The 24,858-nt window shown below is 41.6% G+C and overlaps 2 protein-coding genes across 4 annotated transcripts; one reads left to right on the top strand and one right to left on the bottom strand.

Moving 5' to 3' along the window:
* Window positions 1-490: 490 nt before the first annotated feature.
* nkain5 (sodium/potassium transporting ATPase interacting 5) lies at window positions 491-6,850 on the bottom strand. 2 transcript variants are annotated; one of them, XM_018674552.2, is made up of 7 exons: window positions 6,578-6,850; window positions 5,316-5,453; window positions 3,925-4,005; window positions 2,928-3,125; window positions 1,630-1,690; window positions 1,291-1,362; window positions 491-1,203 (listed from the first exon to the last, which is right to left on the bottom strand). In XM_018674552.2, the coding sequence occupies exons 1-6, from the start codon at window positions 6,629-6,631 to the stop codon at window positions 1,307-1,309; spliced, it is 588 nt and encodes a 195-aa protein (XP_018530068.1). In that variant the 5' UTR covers window positions 6,632-6,850; the 3' UTR covers window positions 491-1,203; window positions 1,291-1,306. The 2 variants fall into 2 exon arrangements, with proteins under 2 accessions (XP_018530068.1, XP_050927490.1); XM_051071533.1 differs by lacking the exon at window positions 1,291-1,362.
* Window positions 6,851-8,935: 2,085 nt separating this feature from the next.
* Window positions 8,936-24,548, top strand: si:dkey-70p6.1 (uncharacterized protein LOC570575 homolog). Of its 2 annotated transcripts, none has more exons than XM_018674549.2 (7): window positions 8,936-9,354; window positions 16,042-16,266; window positions 17,587-17,644; window positions 17,803-17,881; window positions 18,985-19,448; window positions 20,816-20,953; window positions 22,024-24,548. In XM_018674549.2, exons 2-7 carry the CDS (start codon window positions 16,133-16,135, stop codon window positions 22,561-22,563), a joined length of 1,413 nt encoding a protein of 470 aa, XP_018530065.1. In that variant the 5' UTR covers window positions 8,936-9,354; window positions 16,042-16,132; the 3' UTR covers window positions 22,564-24,548. The 2 variants fall into 2 exon arrangements, with proteins under 2 accessions (XP_018530065.1, XP_018530063.1); XM_018674547.2 differs by having other exon boundaries at window positions 18,901-19,448.
* Window positions 24,549-24,858: the final 310 nt, after the last annotated feature.

Here is a 24,858-nt window from a genome sequence, read left to right as displayed (position 1 = left end):
ATAGACCAAACACTTAATCCATTTGGCCCCTGTTAAAATACACAGCTTTCTTTTTCTTTCTTTTTTAAATCCTGAAATATATTTTTTCTACGGACAAAATCCCAATTTTAATGACAGCAACCTTAAACTCTTGTAGTCACATTAGTATCTACTGGTTGTTGTTGGTTCTTGGTAAATTCCACATACACAAATCTAAATATGACTCCAAATCCTGCTTTCAGTTTTTATAATTAATCAATAAATGAGCTTCAACGAACCCTGGCTTTTTCAAAGTTTGCACCATTTTATATGACCTTTGCTGTACCTAATGAAGTGTTAAAAATACTTTATTAATCTAATGAAAAGAGTGAAAATAATGGTCTGCTGCTGTGTGTGTAATAGCTACTTTTTGCCCATCATAAAAAGGATAAAGAACGAAAGTGATTTTAGGGAGCCAACCAGCAGTCTAAATGAAGCAGTCTTATAAATGTTTACGTTTGATGTTATTTAATATTTTTCTTATTGCAAAGGAGTCTTGTGAAAATGCCAAAACCAACAATGTGTTTGTCAATGAACAACAATGGAGCTCTATGGACCAGAAGACTGTATTATCTGGCTTTGGCTACACAGAGAGTACTTGTTAATCAGATCAGTTGTTGTTTTTTTTTCTTTTCATGAGATTTGTTTATTCTATAATGATAAAGAAATTTGTGCAGCACTCCAATACAAGCTGTGTAGTAGTTGTGGTTTATTTGACTGAATTATATCATACTCTACATTTCTAACTGAAATGACACGTGAATAATTTATACATTTTTTATAACATCAGAGAAACAACTACTTATTTACACACTTCAAATCACACTTTTCTTTAAGACAGCTGCACTTGAGTGCTTAATATCCAGTGATTTCCATCTCTCTCACACACACACACTCAACCACACACACACACTCAGGTAGACTTTTGTTTAGATATACAGCACTTGAGGCCTGAGGAAAAAACACATTATAAGTAGGTTTACGCACTTTCTACAGTGATATACTGGCATCTCCCCTCTTGACTCTGGACAGTGTGTACAGCACAGCAAGGTTCAGCATCTGTGACAGATGTTTTATTGACAGCTGAAGCAGACACATGATGAAAGTCTTCAGAGCTGTTTCATCTTCTTCCTGGTTCCTTCTCAGCTTTTCCCAGCCACATTCTTTTTGTGGTTTATTTATAATCTGAACAAAATTATAAAAACATGTATAAGATGTTGAACAAAGAAAAGATGGTGAAACTGTCATAGAGAGACTGGCAGTGATACCTACCCATCGAGTCTTTACACTAGAAGAGCAACTGAGAAGGTTTGGATGGATGATGAAATTCACCAATGAAATTAACTATAATAAATGGGAAAAGAAGAACATAAATAAATGATACACAAACACAAATCGATCCCACAAATGTAAAGGAAAGTGTAATTATAAAAATGGAAAAGACAGGAGTACAATACAGACAGATCAAACATCAAACATATCACAGTGATGCTTCCTTGTTATGGATTATTATGAATTAAATGATAAACTACACGCAAAAATATGTATTTGTCAAATAAATGATATCTGTGGTTTCATGTCATCTCTTCTGTGCGTGGACATCATACTTACAGCTGTCTTCCTCATCTGAAAAAGTGCAGACAACATAGCAGGCGTAAACAAATCCCAGGAGCTGTGGAAGTTAATACAAAAATATATGAATGTTAATTACATGCAATGTAAAGTGTGTGTTTTGGGGGGAGGTTTACTTTATCTAAAAGCATGTTATTCATTTCAAAGAATAATGAAAGATTCTTTTGACCTTTATAAGCTTTTTTTTTTTTTTACATTTTGACTTGTCATGCAGGAAAAGCAGGGGTGTAAATAATAAATGATTAAAAACAAATGATTGAATAATGAATAACCTTTGCTTTTTGTACTTTGACAAATCAAAATGTCTGCTGTGAAAAGGCCTAACATGTCCACAGATCTACAGAGCTCCTGTACAGGGAGAGGAAACTCCTACCACATTCCAAAAAAGTACATCAGGTTAATCTCACAGGAGATTTATACTTAATGGCACAAAAATATCATGTTTTCCATGAACCATGGGCCATAAACATGACTATGTTAACTAGAATAATTGACCCTATTACCAAAAAAACTGAACTAAAACTGAGAAAAATAGTGTGGTGGCTTTTTTGTGTTAATTTATCAGAAATACAAATTCACACGAATGTTAAAAACATGAGCTGTCACCTAAAGCTACAAACTGAGGATAATAGCTACAGGATTTTTTTTAGTTTTCTAGATGTTTAGACATTTGTAGTTATTCATTCATGTATTTAACACCACTTCAATATGTATTTTTTAAGGCTATACATTTAGAGATACAGTATCTCAATTAGAGCTATAATGATTATTTTTATCAACTACTTTCATAATTATTTCAGTCATTTTTCAAGCATAAAAACGTGGGAAAAAAATGACTAATAAATTTGCACATTTCTCCCTCAAAAAAGAGACAATTTGCTGCTTTTCTCTGTCATATATCATTGTTAACTAAATATTTGTGTGTTTTGACTGAACAAAACAAACTGTATCCATTATACAGAAGCTGTAGGTGCAGCTGAGGAACTCTGCACACTAACTACCACTAGATATCAGTGTGATAATGTGAAGCCGTTCTTTAATGTTCTAGTCTGTGTTTTCCAATTTACATTTGCTGTTGCCAAGCAACAGCTCATTCCTGTGTGTGCAGATGCATATTTATTGATAGTAAAACATTTATAATGGTAAATAAATATGCTTTTCAATTAAAGTTTTAAAAGCTTGTTGTAATTCTGTTGACATTTTCACTTGTTTAGTGTTACAGGATTTAAATGGTGATTTCACACATAACTAATGTGATGAATGAGGCAGAGACTCACTGATACGAGGAGCTGGACGATGCAGTGCAGGATTTCTATGTACTGGTATTCCAGCCAGCAGCTCAGCACCGTGGTCAGCTCAGGGTTTTGCTGGTTGTGCCACTCGGCGGAGGGAAGGCCCTCACTCTCACACCCTGGCCCGTTGTCCTTCCACCATGAGCGATGTGACGACACGCCGAGGGAGAGAATATCACTGTCCTGCAGTGACGAAACAGGCAGGACAGACATGAAAGCAACTTTTCAGCTCCCAGATATTCTGTTTTATTATATTGAGTGCAGTACAGAGTGTAAGAAAGATGGGGGGAAGAATGTGATGTGCAGCAAGGATCAGGAGTACTTTCAACAAGATGTTGTTTAACATGTATTTCCATTATTGATTAAGCTGTCAGCTGATTTGTAGGTGATTTATTTTGTCTATAAAATGTTGAAAATACCAACAAATTCACATCAGAAGTTATCAGACCCCAAAGACGTTTTTAAACTCAGTCTGACCATCAGAGAAAAAATCTTAAATTACATATATTTTCTATGGACTTTTGTTTCTGGCTGGTGGATTTCAAGAGATTAAACCTAAAGGAAACAAGCAGAACCCGTTCCTCCCTTTGTTCTGATTAATTTACTAATGATAGAAAATGTTATATTTCTGGAGTAAATGTTTGGTACTGTTACTTGATTAATATCTTGAGAAATGATAAAATTCTGAAGATTTGAATGGATTATTTTTTTCACAATTAATAAAATCATTATTTTATCACATCCACTTATCATTATAAGTTAGAAAATGACAATTTGATATGTGTTGCTGTAGACAGAGGACATAAACAGCTACTGTCACTTCATGAGACCAAATCTTTTAAGAACAGAAACTGTACAGCCCATGTGTGTCTGTAATTGGAGATATGGGCCTGAGACTTAGAAAGAGCTGAACACAGTATTTAGGCGCTGTAGCTGTGTGGGTCTCTAATTATCCGACACTTAACGTGACCATTAGACTTACCTTTGAAAGCCCTCCCAAATCCAAGTAGAGACAGCTCACAAAGACATTCCATCCAACCCACAACAACGTCCACAGCAGGTACTGAGCAGAAACAAAGACACAACGTCACACTGAAAATAAATGAAACCAACATTTCTTCTTCACTGTGCAGCAGATGGCTCCTCGCTTTTCCTACAAAGGTCCTAATCCTGAAACACTGGATACTGTCACTACTTCAGACAATCCACATGCTGCTCCTGAGTTTTATCATTATAAGGTGTTAATAAAGACGAGTGGTGATGGTAATAATAGTGATTGTTATCCTTACTATTGTTTTGTTTTCTCTCTGAGCTCTGACATTGTCATTTGTCCTCATGCAAATCGAAACACGCCTTAATGCACACAGACACGAACAAACACACAAATACCCGACTTTACTCTGCATATCACAGCAGTTGTTTCCTCTTGATGTTTAAATGTTTTTTTTCCTCAGTTGTTCTCTTGTGTTTTTCTCATCATATTCCTTCATGTTCCACTTTATTGTCACACTTTTGTCGCGTTTGAATAAAGGCGAATAAAAGCAAACAGACAAAAGAGGAAGAAATTGCTCTTTGCTTGAAGAGGAGTCAGGCAGATGGTTTTAATTTGCAAGGAAATGCACTTATTCACTTTCTTTCTGAGAGTTAAATGAGAGGAGGCTAGTTAGTAACTTAGCTCTACTACATTTATTTGTCAGCTGTGACCCCCCCACCCCACCCCACCCCCACCCCATTGAAAACTCAGTGTGTGACTGCTCTTGTCATGTTTCTTTATGAGTTGTTAGCAGTGACTGATTTCCCATCTACAGTTCTAAACATAAAAGAGGTAATTTGTCAAATGTTTCACAAAGTAAAGATCAGAGGAACAATTTGTGAAATAGAAATTTGTTCTCTCTTCTTTCCTCCCACATTTATGACCACTCAGATTTACATTGTGACCCTTTGGAGGGGTCTCACTGCTTGGTTGGAAACCACAGAACTAAACTATAAAACTGTTCAGAAAGTAAATAAAACTAACTCCACTTGAAGCAGCTACAATAACAAAATGCTGCTTATACACTGATGCATCGGTGTTGACAATCTAATAATGTCATATATAATAATATATCAGTCACAGAGGACATTTTACTGCAGTACAAGTACTTTTACTTTTGTTATTTTAAGTACATTTTGTAGATTATTTCTTACGTTTACAGTCTTTATGCTAAGCTAAGCTAATCAGATGTGAGAGTGGGATCAGTCTTCTAATCAAATGAGCAAATTTCCCAAAAGGTTGAACTGTTCCTTTCAGAGGTAATAATCCAGAAAAAAGGGAACCACTGGTATAAAGCCACATTCAGTTTTCTGCTGCTTTATATCAGACAGTTTCCTCACCATAATCACGTAGCGTGATCTGTACTGGATGGCACCAAACAGGCCCAGGATGACCATGATAATGTGAAAGAAGTTGATCATGATGGGAGCCCACTGGTAGCCCAGGAAGTCAAACACCTGCCTCTCCAGAGCAGTTATCTGTTGGGTCAGAAACAGAAATGATGAGTTATTAAACACATTCACTCTGTCAGGTCTGTGTCTGGTGAGACTGTGTGTTGCCACTGGCTTGTTAGTCAGTGATCTTTTGCTTGTAATTTTTTTTCTTCCCAGTAAGTTGTCAAGGCAACCAAGCCATGAGGGACAAAGCATGCAGACCTGGGTTATAATGTTGTGTCCTCTGAGGTCGGAGCCCCAGTCAGACATGAAGGAGGGGGGGCAGGGTGGGAAACAGAGAGGAGGAAGACAAAGTGGGTGCAGCTCTTCATTGTGGTGTAGCAGTGGGCGGTCGCTGCTTTTCATTTAATCCTTTAACTATAATAATCTTAGTTTAAATATGTTTCACAAAAAATATCATTTTAGTCGTGCTGCAGCCAACACTTACTGTCATTATTGATTAATGAGTTGATTTGTTTGGACTGTAAATGACCAGAAAGTAGTAAAAAATGCTCATCATAATTTTCCAGAGCCTTTGTATTGACAGTTTTATCTGACCAATTGTGATATTTAAGAGAAAGTATTCTCTTAAATATCACAAACAACCAAGAAAACTTGCGAAAATTGACCTTAGTGAAGCTTTAACCAGCGGATTATGGCTTTTTTTTTTCTAAAGACATTGATTAAACAATCATCTAAACTGTTGCTGAGTAATTTTCTGTCAATCAATGTTATCAATTAATGGAGTAGTCATTCCTCTACTTTTGAATTTGATTTTAATTTGCAGATAATGCAGCTAATGCCGAGTTAATAAGGACAATGTAAATGGAGGGATATAAAATAAACAATAAAGAATATGATAAACAGTTATTTAAGTTTTGTGATTGCTAAAATATTAATATATAATATTTTGCATGTTATAAAAATATAAAAGCTGAAGACTTAAAAACAACAGCAAAGGAACTTTCTCATCAAAATAAACCACAAGTCTTCTCTGGTAATTAACTCGTGAAAAATGCAGCTTTTGAATGTAATGTAAGTGATTTTTAATGGTAAAAGTTGGTACTGAAGTGTCATCAGTGCTCAGGGGGAAGGACAGCAGCAGGCCTGATGTGCAAGCAGATGTGTTTATGTCGAAGCATCATGTGAAAGAGAGAAAAACATCTCACCAACTGCAGACAACACAGGAGGATCAGCATGCATCGCGCCGAGCAGCACCCCATCTTCTTCTCCTCTCTGCTCCCGCTGGTGCTCCTGATGATGATGAAGAGAAGGCGGAAGATGTGAATAACAACAGTGAAGTGACTGGATTTTCAAATTTGCTCAAACACAGGGACCAAACCCGCGGAGCTGTAAATCCATCGCCTTGCGTGTGAAGAGACGCACCGTGCACTTTACCTCAAGAGGAAACACGTAGGCTGTCCCTGTGTGAAAACTACGGAGAAGGGGGAGGGTAGGCTGTATGAGGAGCGATTAGTGCCACAGATCAGAGGAGGAGGGGGCTGAAGGACAAAGTCAGCATCAGGACGCTGAGAGGCAGCTCCAGGACCCATTTAGACTTTAATCGTGAAAAACTGAATTTCCAGAAAATCCGCAGAAGAAAATGAAAAGCTAATGAATGTGTATTTCCAGAGGTTGGGTGCGTCAAAATAAAGAGGTGGTGGCACTGATTTCTCTGTCAGGTCTTATTAAACGATTGCAGGGGAGAGGGAGCAATGAGATGATGGAATTAAAAGATAACTCTGGTATTTTTAAACCTTATTTTCCCATGTTTTTGGGGTGTAAAGTGATTGATAAGGACAAATATATATGTGTGTGTGTGTGTGTGTTAATCAGAATATGTTAATCATAATCAGATATACACATACATATAGCTACATATAACAGTATTCCAGCGGCTCCTCCGTTCTGCTCTGTAAAATAGCTGTTTTTGTCAATGGAGTCTGGTGGTGATATATAGTAATGTTTTTGGTTCAACTAAAAGGATCTTACTCCTTAATAAAAAGGTCTATCTCAGTATGAATCCTGTCTATAATGGTGTCAGATACTTACAGTAATGATCTGAAACAAGCACAGAGGTGGATGTACTTTAACATGGACAAATGCCCTTTGGATAACATTACAGCAGCTGTTTGCAGCAGCTGGTTACAACCTTCTTGCTCAATACTGCACTGATTGAGAACATTTTTGTTCCTGTCAATCATTTATACCCAAAAACATTTTATTAAGTGGTAAGATCCTTTATATCTCAACCAGACTCCATTCACAAAAACAGTGATTTTACTGAGCAGAACGCAGGAGCTCCTGGAAAGCTGCTGTGTGTAGTGATGTTTCTGACTGACCCTGTCCCTTTCAATCATTTATACACCAAAACATGGGAAAATAAGGCCCAGGTTGGAGTTATTCTTTAAGGTCAGGGAGCGAGTGTGGTCATGGTTGAAATAAATTGTCTCCTGAGTCCAACATTTTGTTGACCCATTCGTCCAACCTGACCACACTACTTCCTCTTTTGCTCCTGATCATTTTGGGCATTTGTTAAAACAACTGATCATTATTCTTGGACAGTCTCAATTACAACCCATCAAAAGACCATCAGTATGTCCCGTCCTATAATTTCTCTCCTTCTGCTCCACTGTGGCATGGATCGACCCTCATACAGCAACACCGTCGCCTGCACCCTGATAGGTGGTTGATGTTTTACAATGCTCCAAAGACACCAGTAGGTGGTGGTAGTGGTAGAGGTACAGGCTTTAAAGGTGTGTGAGTGGCAAGGTTAAAGCACCAAAGAAAAAGACGTTACTAGCTTACTTATATATAGGTTAGACTTTACATATATTTATTTACAGCAAGACCTAAACTACATGAGGCAGAAATATAGTTTATAAGCAAAACAACCTGTCTGAAATTATGAATTCACCTGTGTTTGGTCCAACTTTAATGTAAGTGTGAATCATGTAATGAGGGGTCAGACTAGGTTATTGGTGCCAAAGGCTTTTAAAGGGCTCATGATGTTGTTGTGAAGCCTATTTATTCAATGTAATTTGACTTTAAACTCACTTAATTAAAGCTCCCATCAACAGTTTGACCTGTTGTTATGTTGCTTAAAGGTTTAAAAGGGATTAAAGTAGTCAGCCAAAAATGAATGAATGAATAAATAAATAAAGTCAGTGACAATATATCATACACTCGTCTCACAAATCTCTCCAGGACAGTAACACAGTTATTTTAAAGACATGATGACTACAGGTTCAACAGCTTGTATGTTCATATTTTGCAGCACACGCTGTGCTCTTTGCCTGACAGAGTCATCTGGACTCTGAGTGTTACAATAAACTCTAAGCGGCTCTTATCTGCCTCTGAAAATTACCCAGAGTCTACGTGCACCTTTAGCAGGGGCTAAGAAATCCTCCCTAAACCGGAGTCAGCCCATTCACCAGGCGATAGACCCGCACTTCCCCGTCCTTCCGAGGGATGACGCTAGAATCAAAAGACAGATTCATAATTGGGGGGTCTCCAGCTCTGCCTGTGTCACATGGAAGCACAGTAGCTGAGCCGAGGGGATGCGAGTAGAGATGGAGGGGGCTTGAGGGACTGTGGAGGAGAAACCTGGCACTTGGAGATAATATTTGGAGATACAGCGGCGGCGGCGGCGGCGGCAGCAACAACAAGAGGAGAGGCAGGTTAGACACTTCCCAGCCTCCCTTCTGGCTGGCTGGGGGAGCAAGAGGAGCGCGGACAGGGGCGCACAAGGGGGTCAGCGGGCGCTCGGAGGATGCCACATGCAATATGCTGCATTCCTGTTTGGTGAAGCCCCGAGAAGAGAGGCAGGAGAAGAGTTACCGCCTTTGATTGATTATGCTCGCGGGGAGCGAACGGTCCGAGTGGAAGCAGAAACTGAAGGAAGCGACCGGGGTCGATGCTGCGCCTCCCCAAATCTCTGAGCTGAGTGAGTACAGGAGATGCTATAGCGCAATGCTCTGTTGCCCGTGGCTATGTGACAGGCTGGAGGGAGGGAGGGGATGAGGAAAGAGGCGGGGGGGTCATTCATATGTGCCTATAGATTCAACTCGATAAGCCGCACACGCACTTCGCATCCTTTATTCATCCAGGAAATGTTCGCCCCACTGCTTTCGCCTGTTTTCTTTGTGTTCACCCCCCTCCTCCCCCCTCCACCCCTTGGTCATACATTTAACACACAGACACGTGTGCACACACCTCAGCGTTTACTGCATTGCCTTTTGTGATTTAAGCCTCAAATTAACGGATTCATCAGAGAACTTCACTGGGATTTGATGAGAGGAAGGTGCAGGAAGCTTCCAGTCACGCGTATTTTTACCCCCTGTGTGTGTGTGTGTGTTAATATCCCTGCCTGACTGTGAAGCATAAAGATAATTAACGTTAGACCTTCCGTTAACATTTGCAGCCCACACCCCCCTCCACCTCCCCCTTCTCTCTCGCTCCCTGCCTTTCCTTTTCCTCACTCATAAATAGGGGAGGGGGGTTGTGTGTGTGTGTGTGTGTGTGTGTGTGTGTGTGTAGAGAAACTGGCTTTGTCGTGTAAGTTGCCAGCTGACCTCAGGGACACAACATCCTTTACCATCCTCACTTTGATCTGGAAATGAATCGGAAACGCTTTGATGATTAGAGGAGAAAGAAAAAGGGAGGAGAGGAGGAGTAGAAGAAGAAGAAGAAGAAAAATCTCGCGCTACAGGCTTTAATGAAACAAAACCGTGATAAAAAAAAAAAAAAGCACACCGCATCAGCCTGAAAATTTTCATTTTCTGTGACCGCCTATACCCTCTACCTGCACGGGCAATTTAACCCCCAACCCCTCGCTCTTCAAGATAAAAAAAATCCCGTTCACACCCTGCACCCAGGTTTTCTGTGTCAGCCGAGTCGTGGTTTGTAACCTGTTGTCACCAGCATCACTGCAGTTTGAGGTGTCAGAGCCCAGAGGCGCGGCGAGCCGGGCAGCACCGTCACCCAGCGTGTGATTGATGCCTGCTGAGTGGGTGCCATCATGAGCCACATACCTCCCCAGAGCCCTTCAATGGAGGGTATCTTTATTTTATGTTACTAAAGGATCATATATACCTCCCTCCACAATCTAAAATATAAAACATGATGCTCGTGATCCCTCCCGCCCTCTTTCCTCACTTTGTCACAGCAGCTGGAGAGGATCTGAATCATGTGATCGCGAGAAAAATTGTAATTATTCTTTAATTTGCTTTAGATAAATACTGTCAGACGGTGTTTGTATCAGAGGCAGCGCTGCACAGATAAAGACAGAGCCTCTTCCACACACAGGCTTCAGCTTTCTTCCTCACAGGGGCATGGTTAATCGTTGTTGCAAGCAAACATTTGACCTAATTCACATTCTCACACAATAGCAGTCTCCTCTCTCCCTCTCCCTCTCTCCCCCCTCCTCATCTCTCTCTCTCTCTCTCTCTCTCCCCCTAACACACACACACACACACACACACACACACACACACACACACGTACACATAGCTGTTATTTGTGTCACACAGAGGGTGAGGTTTTTGCTCCACATCAACTCCCAGGTGGTTTATCAAAACCTGAGCAGATTGGCAGAGAGGCCACTGCTGGCTGGCTGGGCTTGTTTGAAAGGAGCTCCAGTATTATTAATAATGAACACACATGTAAATGCGTGTTCCTAGAAAATTAAAAGACCAATACTGCTATTTGATTTCTGTGTGCCTTAAAATATATTGTTTTAACGAGCATTAAACCACAATTCTCAGGTGCCATCAGCAGAAAACAAGCACATTTTCTTCATTGTTTGAAGGAGTTAGAATATGAGCATTTGTTCTGTCATATATTGTCAAATGTTGCCTATAAATACATAATCTGATGAGGATTTCATTGTTATTAAATGTGTCACCCAGCATGTTTCACTCTTCCTTTAAAAAACGTTTGACTGTTGGGATTAGATCCAAGTCAACAGGTGATTGATTACTGTCATCTACTAATGGTTATTTTCCATTTTTGACTGATTAATCTTATGTTCTATAAAACAAAATCTCCTTTACAATTGTCTTGAATCATCTGATGAACAAATTCAGAATCCAAAGAGAATGAATTTGTCATGTTACAAGCTGCAGCTTTACATCTATCTGTGACCCAAACTATCATCCATCCACTCCTTCATTCATTCACCTGAACCGAACAGTTCTGCAAAAATTTGTTTGTCGATAAACAGAAAACAATCTGCAACTATTTGATCGTTTTAGTCATTTTCTAAGTAAAAGTGTGAAACATTCCTCAGCTTGTTTTTCTTTGCCTTATTTAACAGTAAATTCAATATTTTTTATATTACAAAACAGAGAATAACCAGCAGATTCATTGAGGAGAAGAGAAAAAAAATATATAGCTACTATAACCACTTACTAGCCTCTGGAGCTTTCAGTCACGCCTTACAGTCTTCATTCTTAAGCTTTAGGAACAGTATATATGTAACAAAATATAACCCAATGAACTTCCAAGTCATATTTTCCATTTCCAAGCAGCAGGCTGTGAAGCAGGTAAGGAATCAGATAGTTCTGATTGATCAAGTAACCTCCTGGTCTGTGAAACTCAGTCAGGGCAACACCTGGAAAAACTGCACCTGCAGGTATTCGAGGGAGCGCTGGTAGTTTGTAACAAGCACACTAACGCCACAGGCAGAGAGGAAGGGGGGGGGGGGGTTCTCTCTGTGGCTGAGGGGGCTTTGTTTAGCAGGAAAGCAGCCGGTGGAGGGCCATTTCTTGCTCCTGCTCTGAGCACTACGTCCAATTGGTTGGCTCAGATGAGGCAGCTCTAGGGCCAGAGATTACACTGCAGTGCTGAGGCGTCACTCTGGCTGAACACCGCAGGCGGAGGCAGGGGGGATGGAGAAGAGGGGAGAATGGGTGGGGAGGCATGGACACACTCAGTGACATGGGGAACGAAGGCCGCGCAAAACCTCGTTGGGAAATGTGACAGCCTCTTCTCATCATCTGCTTTTCGGCGTCTTCAAACACCTGCCACAGGACTCCCACGCAAGTCTTCCTGCCCTCCTCTCTCTTCCTTTCTTTTCCTCCACACCTACACCTCTCCCCTTTTTCTTCTCTCTCATTACTCTCTCCATCTCCACTCCTCGGCTCTGTTGTCAAATCAGCACAGATATAATTACACTGACGCTGTTGAATTAAATTATCATCGCTCACTTCATAGGTGCATATGGTTCTTTAAATCCAATGTAATACTCCAGACTGATCAGGAGGTGAACTGGTTAAGGTGAAGCACAGGTGGATGAATTAGTGGCATTAAAAGCAAGTCGCCATATGTTTGACATGCTGTCTGCTGTTAAAATACACAGAATAATTTTGACAGACAAGCTGGGCAAACTGCTGTGATCACTGTCTTAAGTCAGTAATTATCTTGGATATCCACTATTGGAAAATATGACTTATTGATAGATCGTGTTAAAATGAACACATGAGGGACTCAGGACTCCCTGGTGTCCCTGTGTATGAAATTTGGTGCAAATTGGGTTTCACACAGAGAACAGTTGGGTTCATGGTTGGATCTGTTAAAAGAAATGCAAATTACCCAAAGTTTCCCAAAACGTCTACAGTACAGAGTCTGTTAAGCTTCTGTCCTGGCTTTACTGTCTGGTTTAATACAAAAATCAGATATCAGATACCTACTGCGGTGAAATCAGTCAAATAATAAGCTGTGAATACATTAAAGATAAATACATAAAAGACAGAACGTTCAAAAAGATCGGAGTCAAAGAGCAGGAAAAAAAGATAAAACGTCAACACCTGCATTGTAACAAAGAGGATTTACTGTGCTGATCAGTGGTAGAGCTGTGTTAATGTCAGTTATGTGGGTGACTCGAGAGAAGTCAGCATTTTCATCTGTCAGTGGTGTTGTAGCTTCTGTGAAATGTAGTATTCATATTGTTGCTGTTTTTTTTTTTTAAATCCACTTACCTGTAGTAAAAATTGAGCTGTAATTCAGCTGCTGTGAACACTAACTTTCCTTCAGCTGCTTCACAGTAAACGATTTCAACCAGTAACACAAGATTTTTATTGTGAAGCAGCTACTGAGCTACAGAGTTTACAGGAAGCTTTGGCTATAGGATGTCGTTCAGTCGGTCAGTTCATTAAAACACCTGTTGGATGTACTGCCATGAAATGAAATTTTGTTCAGACATGGTCCCCAGAGGGTGAGCACTAACGACTTACTTACTTAAACTTAAAGGTGCTATATGCTACAACTATTTGCTATCGCTACATCACCAACGTTAGCATTAGCATTAGCATTAGCTTTAGCGGCTGTTTACTTACCAGTCAGAGTTCAGCATCAAACTTCATTCCTTTACTCGCCAAGAGCCAGGTACCTCCAGCACCTTCAACTATCACTGTTGAAAAAAAAGAGGAAATAATTAACTCTTTCATCATGTGACAATGGTAAATATAAAAAACTCAGGTTAAGGGTAAGATAAAGGGTTGATTATAAACAAGTTTTTTTGTGGAAGGTAGGTGAAGTTTGTTGTCATAGTTACAATAATAAACACATGGTTAAGGTTACGGGACGATTGTGGTCATGATGAAACAGCATCAACCTCCTCTCTATGCAGAGTTTGTCACTGACTTCCTCCTTTGTTCCCGTCTATGACCACTAGAGGGCGATGCCTCTGCAAACCGCTTGATGTCGCTTAACAATAAAATGCAACTGTGGGTTGTAAATAAGCTGCTGCCACAAGCAACTGGCAGTTTTCATATGAGAACAGTCTACAACCTATGATGAACAACAGTGAGCTTTGAAGACAGGATCATGTGATCATGAAAATTCAAAATACATGAAACTAGTGCTACATTTAGTCGGCGTGTGCCAGATTTACCCTGGCAAGTCTGGGCATAGACGAGGCTTGGTGAGATTTGGAGCGTACATTGGCAAGACAGAGGGATTTTTAGTAAATTACAGTATGTTGCACAAAATGTAGGCCTGAGCACTTGGCTGTGGTGTATTTACCATTTGCTTCTTTTTTTTTCTGACTCCAGGGAGTGTTTTATGATATGATCAATATGGTGGTCTTGGCTGAAAGGGGAGAAAAAAAGGATTAACTGTCAAAATTAAACAAAACACATCCAAGTGGGGATGGGTGTGGTCTACGGCAGGAGATCCAGCTGGACAATGTGCTACTGTCTAGACAATTAGTTTAATTATGTTATAAATTTCACTGAGTGAATTTTAGTGTCTGAGATTTAATATTAAAGCATCATCAGACCAAAACTCAAGGTCCTGTACAGATCATTTAAGTGAAGAAGAGCGTACCAGCAATTCAAGCAATTCATGCTCGGGTTGCTTGAATCCTTATTAAGTCTCGATAACATTACAGACCGCTACAAAACGATGCCAAGGCAAAATTATTTGAGCTGCTTCAGAGTCACATGTTGGCTTCAGACACGCTGTTCACCAGACCACAGACAAATTGTTAAAGTAATTTGGACTGTGAAGATTAAATTCTGTCTGGATGGGAAGCATCTCTGTGGAATCCAATACTAAAGCACGTTGTTTAAAGTGTCTAATTTGATCACGAGTGAGGAGGATGCAGACACACAAAACTTACAGAGAGATCCACCGTAGAGTGTTTTATCTGGAGAATATCATTTAGAATCTGTGGTTAGAAACAGAATAAATACATGAGAGATGTTTGGACAGACATACAAAGACACTGAGGCATTATCATCCTGAAACTTTGGACACAATCAGACGACATGTTTCCTGCAGTCTGACATTTCAGTCTTGTTGTTGCTGATGGCCAAGCGACAAACACACATAAACACACATGGAAACACGCTGTCACAGTGGACAGATGGCGTGATTCGACAGAGATTAGAACGGGGCTTGTTTGTTTGGTCTTTTTGTTATAGCTCTGTGTTTTTATTGTTTATTTGAAACATATTACACTGCCAAATGTGAAACTGTCTGGCAAGCAGCAAGGAGTAGGAAAGAAGCAAGAAAGATGTTTCTGTCTGCTCGGTCTGCTTTCACACTTCAGAGTTTCAGGTTACTCCTCCTGCTGGCATGTTCAGCTTTGCTGTGACTCATTGTACCCGCTCAATATGTATGTTTGCTCTTGTTGGGATGGTTAAAACCATAGGAAATTTGAATTTACCCATACGCACAGGAGCAGCTCCCTGGCAAACAGATAAACACTCGATTCCCAGAAAAATGGAATCAGATATTTGATTTTTTCTGTGTTTGCTCAGTTACAAAACAGTTGTTCAGTGTAGAATTGTTGGATTGCTTTATGCTATGTAGACCTCGGTGCCTGAAAATCTTTGTTGGTGAGCAGGTATGCTGTTGATGTCTATGTAAGTGTGACACACAAAGCTCAGTAATCCCTCAAACAAGGTAAAGCAGAAGCACATGCCTGAGGCGCAATGTCTGTTCACTTCACTGCCTCAGCGCTGGACGGGAATTCTCACTTCTCCTCTTTTTAAACTGCTGCTTTCCTTCTGCCGTTTGCACCGTGAATATTTTACTTCTGGTTCCGCTGCTTTGTTAACCTACTTAATGTTTTGTAAAGGTCAGATAATTTTGTAATTAAGCTCAACTCTGTGCCTTCTCGCTGCAGATCCCAGTGAGACCGTGGCACTTCCCTGCGTGCATGAGTGTAAGGGTGTGAGTGTGAGTGTGTGAGAGCAAGTGAGCGCCAGCGCTCCCACATGGCCTCCATGCAGGACGGGCTGAACTTCACGGCTCCTCCCTACGGCAAGGTCCTGCTGCTGGGTGCTATCGCTGCTGCCTCAGCCTTTGTTGTTACAATCCTCATCGTGGTGCTCTGCGTGGGCTGCCAGAGGTAAGAGCAGACACTGTGCATGCACGTACGACCAGATACACACATGTATAGAGGATGCTCATTTGCATTTGTAGGACAACTGAGAATAATTACACTGGTGGAAGAAGAGCTCAGAACCTTTACTTAAGTAAAAGTACACACACGTTAATGTTAAAACGCTCCTCTACAAGTAAAAGTCCTACATTCAACATCTTACTTAAAGGAGGCACTTGCAAGTTTTTCTGTTGCTACATAGCTAACGTTAGCATTAGCAGCTGTTTACTTACTAGTCAAAATGAAACAGTGCACGTTTAGCATCAAACTTCATTCCTTTACTCACCAAGAGCTGAGTCCAGGGGTGAAAAGCTTTTAGTTCTATCACTTCTTCTACTGAAGTTAGCATGCCAGCCAGCTTCGTCTCGCCACTTTCCGATAGCAGCGTCCGGACCACCGAGAAGAAGTAGCGCTGCTCAGAGGGCGTATTCTATCCTCTTGTAAACGCAATGATGGCTGAAGTTCTTGGCGAGCGACCATCGCCACCACCAGCTCCTGGCGAGAAACCACATTCAACAAGACAGAAAACTTACAAATAGCCCCTTTAAGTAACAGTGCAGTGTAAAGTATTATCAGCTAAATGTACTCAAAGTGTGTAAAAGTACTTGTCCTGTAGTAAAATGGCCCCTTGTGTTACATCAGTTGATTATACTGATGCATCAGTGGGGCGTCCTGCAAAGGGTCATAAGATTAATATGAGGGGTCACGAGAGATTAATGGGAGAAGAGAGAAGAAAAAACAAACTTTGGACTTTTCATTAATCTTGAAATATTGGATAATTTTACCAGTTCTGAAGTCTAACCATCTGACATTTAGACAGGAAATCTTCTGCTAGCAACTCACAAGGGTCCCAATTAGATACTGATTTTTCATTAGAGGTCAAAACCAGTTGGAACAACTGGTTGAAGTTTATCATATAATTTTTACATAAAATATTCATCTGAAACGTAACCAGTAACTAAAGCTGTCAAATACATGCAGTACAATATTTCCTTCTGAAAATGTAGAGGAGTAGAAATATAAAGTTGCAGAAAATGTACACATACCTCAAAATTATACTTGAGTAAATGTACTTAGTTACTCTCCACTGCTGACACGCACATATGCAGATGTCCCCGTACATGTGCACAGTCACAAGATGACTCAGCCACACATGGACACATGGACAGTGACTCAGACACAAACTCTGCACGCACACACACACACACACACACACACACACACACACACAGTGCATCAGTGTACTAAGTGTCAATCTTTATGACAGAGCGGTTGTGTTTACCACAGGAAGGGAAAGACACACAATGTCCCCGGCGAAGGTGGAAAACACCGTCTCATGGACATGGTAGGTATCAGGCAACGCACTCCCCAGTGTTTTGTTGGTATTGCAGCAGAGGTAACTGAAGCAACTCAATTCACCAGGGAACAATATCATTCAGAGGACACTTCTTCAGTCTTAATTAGTGTTTAACTGGCTTTGTGTGTGTGTGTGTGTGTTGTCAGGGTATACTCAGGCAGTCGAAGCTGCGGTCCATCAGTAAATCAGACACCGAGATGAACAAGATGAACTGCAATGGCAAAAGTGAGTGCATCTTTCACATACAAATCCAGACCTGCGTTCGCTGCACACGGTACCTTGGCTGTCGTTTGAGGTGAAACCTTGTATCTCCCTAAACATCAGCCTTTCCGGAACTAAACAGCCTGGCCTTGTTTTAGCTGCATGACAAAGCAATTTTGGCATCACTGAAGGGGATATCTGGGGAATTTTCTGAGCTGCAAAGGGGCTGAAATCTTTTTTCTCCAACCACATGATGAGCATGTAATTATTCAGCTTATTTGGAAGCATGAAAATCAGAAACAGTGAAGATACAAGGTTTCCATAAATAAACGGAGCAATTATCTGCAAATAAATTTAACTGTGTACTGTGGCATGTTCTGATTTAGCCTTGTCCTCATTAATTAAAACCAGACTCAGCGTCCACCAAAAAAAAAAAAACACATTACCATTACCAAGCCCTGATGAGGCAAAAAAGTGCCACAGCGCACATTTTCTCCACATTATCAGAATCTGATCTGACCCTAAATCCTCCATGAACCTCTCTGTAATAAAGTTCGAGGGCATTTTAGAGGAAGAATTTACCCTAAAGCAGGATTCACATTACATTTACAACTCAGCCTTATTCCATCGGACTGTTCAGTCTTGATTTGTGAGCACGCAACTCTCTCTTTAAAAGACAGAAATCACAGAGCCAAGACAAATCCTGGAGCTCCATCAGTGACAGTCAACAGGGAACTGTGTTTGTGGGCACTGTGACAGTAGCCTGAGAGGGTTTGAAGAAATATAAGCATATGTCCTGTTTCATACTTGTCCTGCTTCCACTGCGGTGGAATGAAGCCAATTTGGATGCATATTCTCAACCGTCTATGTCAGTTCCCAGTTCACTGTCAGCTCCAGATTTTCTCTTACCAGTGAGAGACTTACTCATATTCACAAACGCTCGTGGATCTGTTCAGTCCAAGAAGAGTAAACGTATGTGAATCCAGCTTTATGGTGGGCATCGGCTGTTCGGACAGTAACAGCAGGCTGTATGTGCCTTGCAGAGGCATCTAAAAAGAAACGTCCAGCCAGCATGGACCTTCTGCTGCTGCCCAGCCGCCGGTCTAACTCTGACCTTCGTTCTCAAGGCAGGCAGCTTCCCCAGATCCCTTCTGGGACTGGAGAGGACGGAGAGCACACTTACTCTGAAGTGGGCCGACGCTCCTCCACCACACGTACTGACGATGCCCTCTACGCCATGGTAGGCAGGGCCGGGCAGACGGACACTCCGGCCCCTCCGGCCGTACCTGCCAACACCCCAGCGCCCCCGGACCCGGACGGCGACGTGGAGGGAGGGCTGCCCGAACCCGAGGCCCAGGTCATGTCTCCCCCTCACCCTCCGGAGACAGCCGAGTACGCCTGCGTCAGGAAGTTGAGGAAGGCCGACAAGGCGCCCCAAAAGAGGGACAGTGGGACGGATATGGGGGAGCCGCCGGCGCCGCCTCCACGGCATGCCCCGCCGTCGCACCCCGCCCCTCCTCCGCCACACCCTCACAGCACAAAGTTGCCCCGTAGAAACGTGGAGGCCTTTAACGTCCCATCATTCCCAAAGGTTGGTAGAGTTACATGTCCTGACCTGATGGTGTAAAGGAAACAGAGAGAGTTTGTCTGTGTGATAAATGCGAAGCTGGAGCTAGCAGGTGATTAGCTTAGCTTAGCATGAAGACTGGAAGCAGGGGGAAGAAGTTAGTCTGGCTTGTCCAGAGGTGACAAAATCCCGGACTGGGGTTTTTATAGCCACATGGTTTGACCAGGCCACCAGGATACCACCCAGAAAACATCTGATTAACATGCTGGCTATAAATATAACCTGAGCCTATTGTGAAAACAAGGTACACCTTTCTCATGTAGTCTTTGTGACCTTGATGCCACGTAACAGCTACACATTTCCTTCGTAATAACCCCAGACAGCAACACCGTAGTGGTCGGTTTTATTTGCTGAAGGGATTGAGGAATGATAGCTGGAGGGGGAGAGGAAGTTAGGAGCCTGGTTGGGTTGCTAGTGGTTCTCCAGAGGTCTGACTGGAACAATAGATAAGGTCATACAAGGTAGAGGAAGATTGAGTTGATGTCTTGTTCTCTGTCAGCAGCAGTATGACATTAGTGTACAGTTTGTAGTTCAGGTACAGTGAGCAGGATCTGGAGAGTATCGCCGTCAGATTTCCTGTTGATGCTGCAGAGGATCTGCACAGTTGTAATTGTGCCAGTGTTGCAGTTTTCCTTGCACTCGGCTACATCATGCATGGTGTTGTGATACGTTAGCGCTTCTGTGGAGAATTCTTTGAAGTCCGGGCAGCAAGTTGTGTTTATTTGTCGAGGAGTTCTCGGCATTAGTGGGGGTATTTCTGCTCTCAGCGGTGTCACCTCCTCCATATGTTCGCAGCAGCAAGAGTGTAGGCAGACTGTCTTGGGTTTTTTTCTTTTTTTACTCTGGATATAAGGCTCAGCGCTCCCCTCCAGGTGACAGTGGGAGACCATTTGCTGCCCTGTGTGAGGTCAGTGAGGTCGCGGTATCTGCTGTGACCTGAGTTCAGGAACACGCACAGTTCACAGGCTTACATGTGTACGCCGTCTGCTCGCAGGGCTGTTCACCGCTGATTTTCTTGTGGATGACGCAACATGTTGAAATTGAGTCATCCAGAATATAAGCACATGGTTCCTCTTGTTGCAGGCTCCACCTTCCAGGGAAAATCTATTGAATATGAAGTCCATCCAGTGTGCTTCTAATGCCAGCTCTGTGCCACAACACGCCTGCATGTGTGAAGCAGTTCATTTATTTTCTATGAGCAGTGTTTTTTTTTTGTTTTTTTTTTTGAAAATGCAGTTTTCATGTTCAGAAATGCTCATTTATCAGTCCAGCATCATGCATGAACATGTGACCAGCTCTGCCCCAGATGTAATTTGTTGTTCTGTTGACAGGAAGTGATGTTTATGGGCAACGGAGAGCAGTACATCTGGAAGCCTCCAGAGGATGATGACATGCTCATGCTGCAAAATAAAGCCCTGGGCCCATTGGGTGCTCACACAGTGGAGAATATACAACCGTCTGCTGCTGCGGTGAGCGAGGACTCTTCATCTAACCTGTCTGTTTTCTGTTACATTACTTTGTCAAAGCTCCACGATCCCAATGTTACGATTAAGTCGTTTTAACATGAGATGAAGCATTATTGAATGAGTCCCATTTTTCTGCAGCATTACTCATGCATTCAAGTCACAGGATTAAGCATCATTGTGATAAATAAATAAAACAGAGAGGATCGTTTTACAAATGTACATCTGTCATGAAGGTATTCTGAGAATCCTCAAAGCCTCCTCTAATCATCTAGATGAAAAAACACTGCACCACTACTACTACCTCTACTGCACAATAAAAATTCATTTTCTGAGTTGCATCTCTTTTTCTTAATTCAAACAAAAATGGCAGCTGAAAATGGGACAGCCTCCCTCAATTTGTACAACGTGAATCACAATTTAAACATTTTATCATCATTTATTACTTGTCTATACAGATGTAAAATGCTGTCATTAAAAAATAACATTATTTATTGAGAAGAACAAACTGAGGCTAGACTGAGTGTTTCAAATACAAGTCACTGTGTTTTTATATTTTGTTGTATGAATATGAAATAAAAAAATTTTACTAGTTCATCATTTCAGGAGAAAATCAACCTGACAAATCTGGTATCTTTGAAAACCTATTATCTTATTAGTAATAAATAAATAAACAATTTAATGTTTTGGGAAATAAGCGGCTAGCCTGGCTTTGTCCAGAGGTAACAATATCTGCGTACTAGTGCCTCTAAAGCTCAGTGAGTAACACATTATATGTTCAGTGTAAAAACCACAAGCTGTGTTTTTACAGAGGGGTTTTGTGTGGGACTAACTCTCACTGGAAATAGTGACTTCCACAACAAGCCACAAGCCACAACTCATTATTTTTACACTTTGGTTTTTATGCTAAGTTAAGGTAAACATCTGCTGGCTGCAGCTTCATAATGCACAGATATGAGAGTGGGGCCTCTCATCTAACTCTCAGCAAGAAAGTTAATAAGCGTATTCCCCAAACTATTCATTTAAAGTCTTTTTTCTTACAGTCCATAATCTCAGTAATGTTTGTCTGACTGCAGGTGGCTGAGATGTACTCGAAGGTGTGTAAACCTGGAAAGAAGAAGAGAGCTGTGCCGGGGTCTCCCCCTGCCAATCCTGGTTTCCGGACCTTGGGTCGTGGTGACCGGGACCGAGACCGGGACGGGGGGTTTAGTGTAGTGGTCAAACCCCAGACCTGGGCTCCTCAGGAGGGCAAAGCAGTTGGAGGGCCCCTCGACGACCACTGCTACGAGTCCATCGGGACAGAGGAGTGCGATCCAGCCTATGAGAACATGGAAGGCGGAGGCGGCTGGAAGCGAGAGAGGCCCCCCAACACGTGCGCCACCCTGCGGCCGAGGAGGAAGAAGGCCCAGCAGCCCTTGCAGCAGCAGCAGCCCCCTCCGCCACCGCCGACGCAGCAGACCCCCAAGTTACAGCACCTGCCTGCCAAAGCCCTGCTGCTGCCGGGGGAGAACCTGTACGAGAGCATCGGCGACCTGAAGCAGGGCTCCGCCACCTCCAGCACCACCACCATTTTCACTTTCAACGACGGCATGGAGATGTATGTAACAGGGCTCTGAGGCGGCAGCTGCACTGTGACCCCCTATCCTTCCAACACAAGGAGCTGAGCTAACACCACAAGGAGTGACGGCTGAGCCCCTGTCATGCTCACCCACACATACTGTTTACATTCAAGTCATAACGTCATGCCTTTCACAGGCTCCAGAGGCCTTGGGGCAGTAATGTTGATCTGTTATGACCTGGGCTGAATATAAAGTCCAATCTATAAACCTTATAAGGAATCCAAAGGTAGTAAATAATAAATGAGCACAAGACCATCACAGAGCAATCTGTTGATAACAGTAGCACTTCTATTTTACTGATACATATGTGCAAAGCACAATAAAGTAAAAAGCCTAAATTCTTCCTCAATTCTAGCGGGTAAAAATAGTCATTTATCTGGTCCTAGCAGGACTCGTATTTGGGGAAAAAGGCACAGCATTGTGTGAAATCTTTGGTAGCACTTAGTCTGTCATGAACAGGCCTTCCCTGTAGTTGGTCAAGATGTGATTCAGGACGGAATTCAAATGATATAAAGGAATGAATTACTAATCAAAAATACTTGAAAGCTCAGGGACCAAGAGAAACGATTATGAGAGTATTATAACAAAAATTGCACACATTTTGCATTCCTCCTAAAGGCTTCAACTAATTTTGACCATTGTCATATTTTGAAAACACAAAACAAAAAAAACCAACAACCAGATACTTCCCTCTGTCATGTTTTGTTTCATCTCACATGGACTGAACACTGTCTCCACTGCCGTCTGTAAATGAAGTGTTTTACTTTGTTGATCCTGTTTCTGCACTTTGCCTGCTACAAGTTGCATGCTAAAAAAAAAAAGTGGAAAAAAAAACACAAAAAATCAAGCACTGTCATGTGGTACCTCTATATGAATGTTTTTCTTTTCTCTTGTCGTTGGTTGTTTATTTATTTTTTTCTTCAGTGTGTTGCTTTATTTCTCTGTAGAGCACAAGGCCAGTTAGGTGAAGGATGTCGTTGGCTCGGTGGGACTCTGTGCAGCAGAGAGGAGTGTTAATTTTCTCTCCTCCTGCGCCGGCAACACACAAACACACACACACACACACACGTGGTACAGATAAAACAAGACTAAAGAGAACTGCTCGAGTCCTAAATGTGGAGACAGTCCACTCCCCACACCCTCCACAAACACACCCTCCCTCCACGTCCCCCCTACACCCACACCTAACCCTCCCCTCTGCTCAGTCCTCACTCATATCTGTGGACCGTTCATCTACATAGTCCCCTGCCTTGTGGTCATATGAATCTGCTTGGGTTTCATCATAGTGCAGCTTGGAAAGCTACAGTAGAACTGATGTGTATTAGCAAATGTCATGTCTCGCCATCACTCCATCGACGAACGCTCTCTCTCTCTCTCTCTCTGTTATCAGTGTTAAAAATATTGCAGAAATGTGAAGCAAAAGGGTCCGCTAAGCAGCAGAGCATCACCGTGAGGATAACACACACACACACACACACACACACACACATGCAAAATTACATCCAAATCCTGGACAATATAACTGAGTTAATGAGTTCATTTGACCAAATATCCCCAGCAAACAATGTGATTATACTGTATGTTGATGCAACGTGTATGTACATTACAAAAGAGAAAGAATAATAAATATATCATCAGTGTCAAGAAATCTATCTTTTTCTATTATGTTTAATTGTGTTTTGGAATGATCTTATCTTGTGACACAAAACTGCAAAAATCAGCTGCAATGTAAATTTCAGTGTATTTCTGTTTGTTGTTTTTTGAAGCCATGAAGCTACGGTGTGTTTTTGGAAAAACCCAGCTAAGTTAAATGTGGCAGCTAATGTTGTGTGTTTGCTATTCAGACTACAGGGTCTTGTACTCGAAAAAGCGTGTAATTAAGTGCTAAGTGCAAAAGATTGTAATGTTTTATATCAAGATTACTATTCATGAAATGTCAGTCAAGTTTATACTTTTGTAATAAAGTGGCACTTTAAAAAAAATATGCTTTATCTCATAGTCTTGGTTATTAAAGATGGAAAGAGAAGCAGAATTTGCCGAGCAATGCTCATGACGAACTTCTTTTAAGCCTAAGAGTTCACTTTGCCGTCTACTACAGAAGGATCAAAGGCTCTTTCTTCAATTTAAACCTTCTCTTCTGATCTTAAAAGCTGCCTGTAGATTTATGTCTTCACTCCCATCAGAGGAAAGAAAAATCTTAACATACCTATGCGCTTATATTCCTAGGGTCAAATGAAGAGAACAGGGTCATTTTTAATGTGTCTGCATGTGTTATTTTAAATGTGATGCTGC

This window comes from Lates calcarifer, linkage group LG6, assembly GCF_001640805.2.
Source record: "Lates calcarifer isolate ASB-BC8 linkage group LG6, TLL_Latcal_v3, whole genome shotgun sequence".
Classification (NCBI taxonomy): Eukaryota; Metazoa; Chordata; class Actinopteri; family Centropomidae; genus Lates; species Lates calcarifer.
Note: the sequence above shows the minus strand (reverse complement) of the source record. Positions and strands in the feature narration are given on the sequence as shown.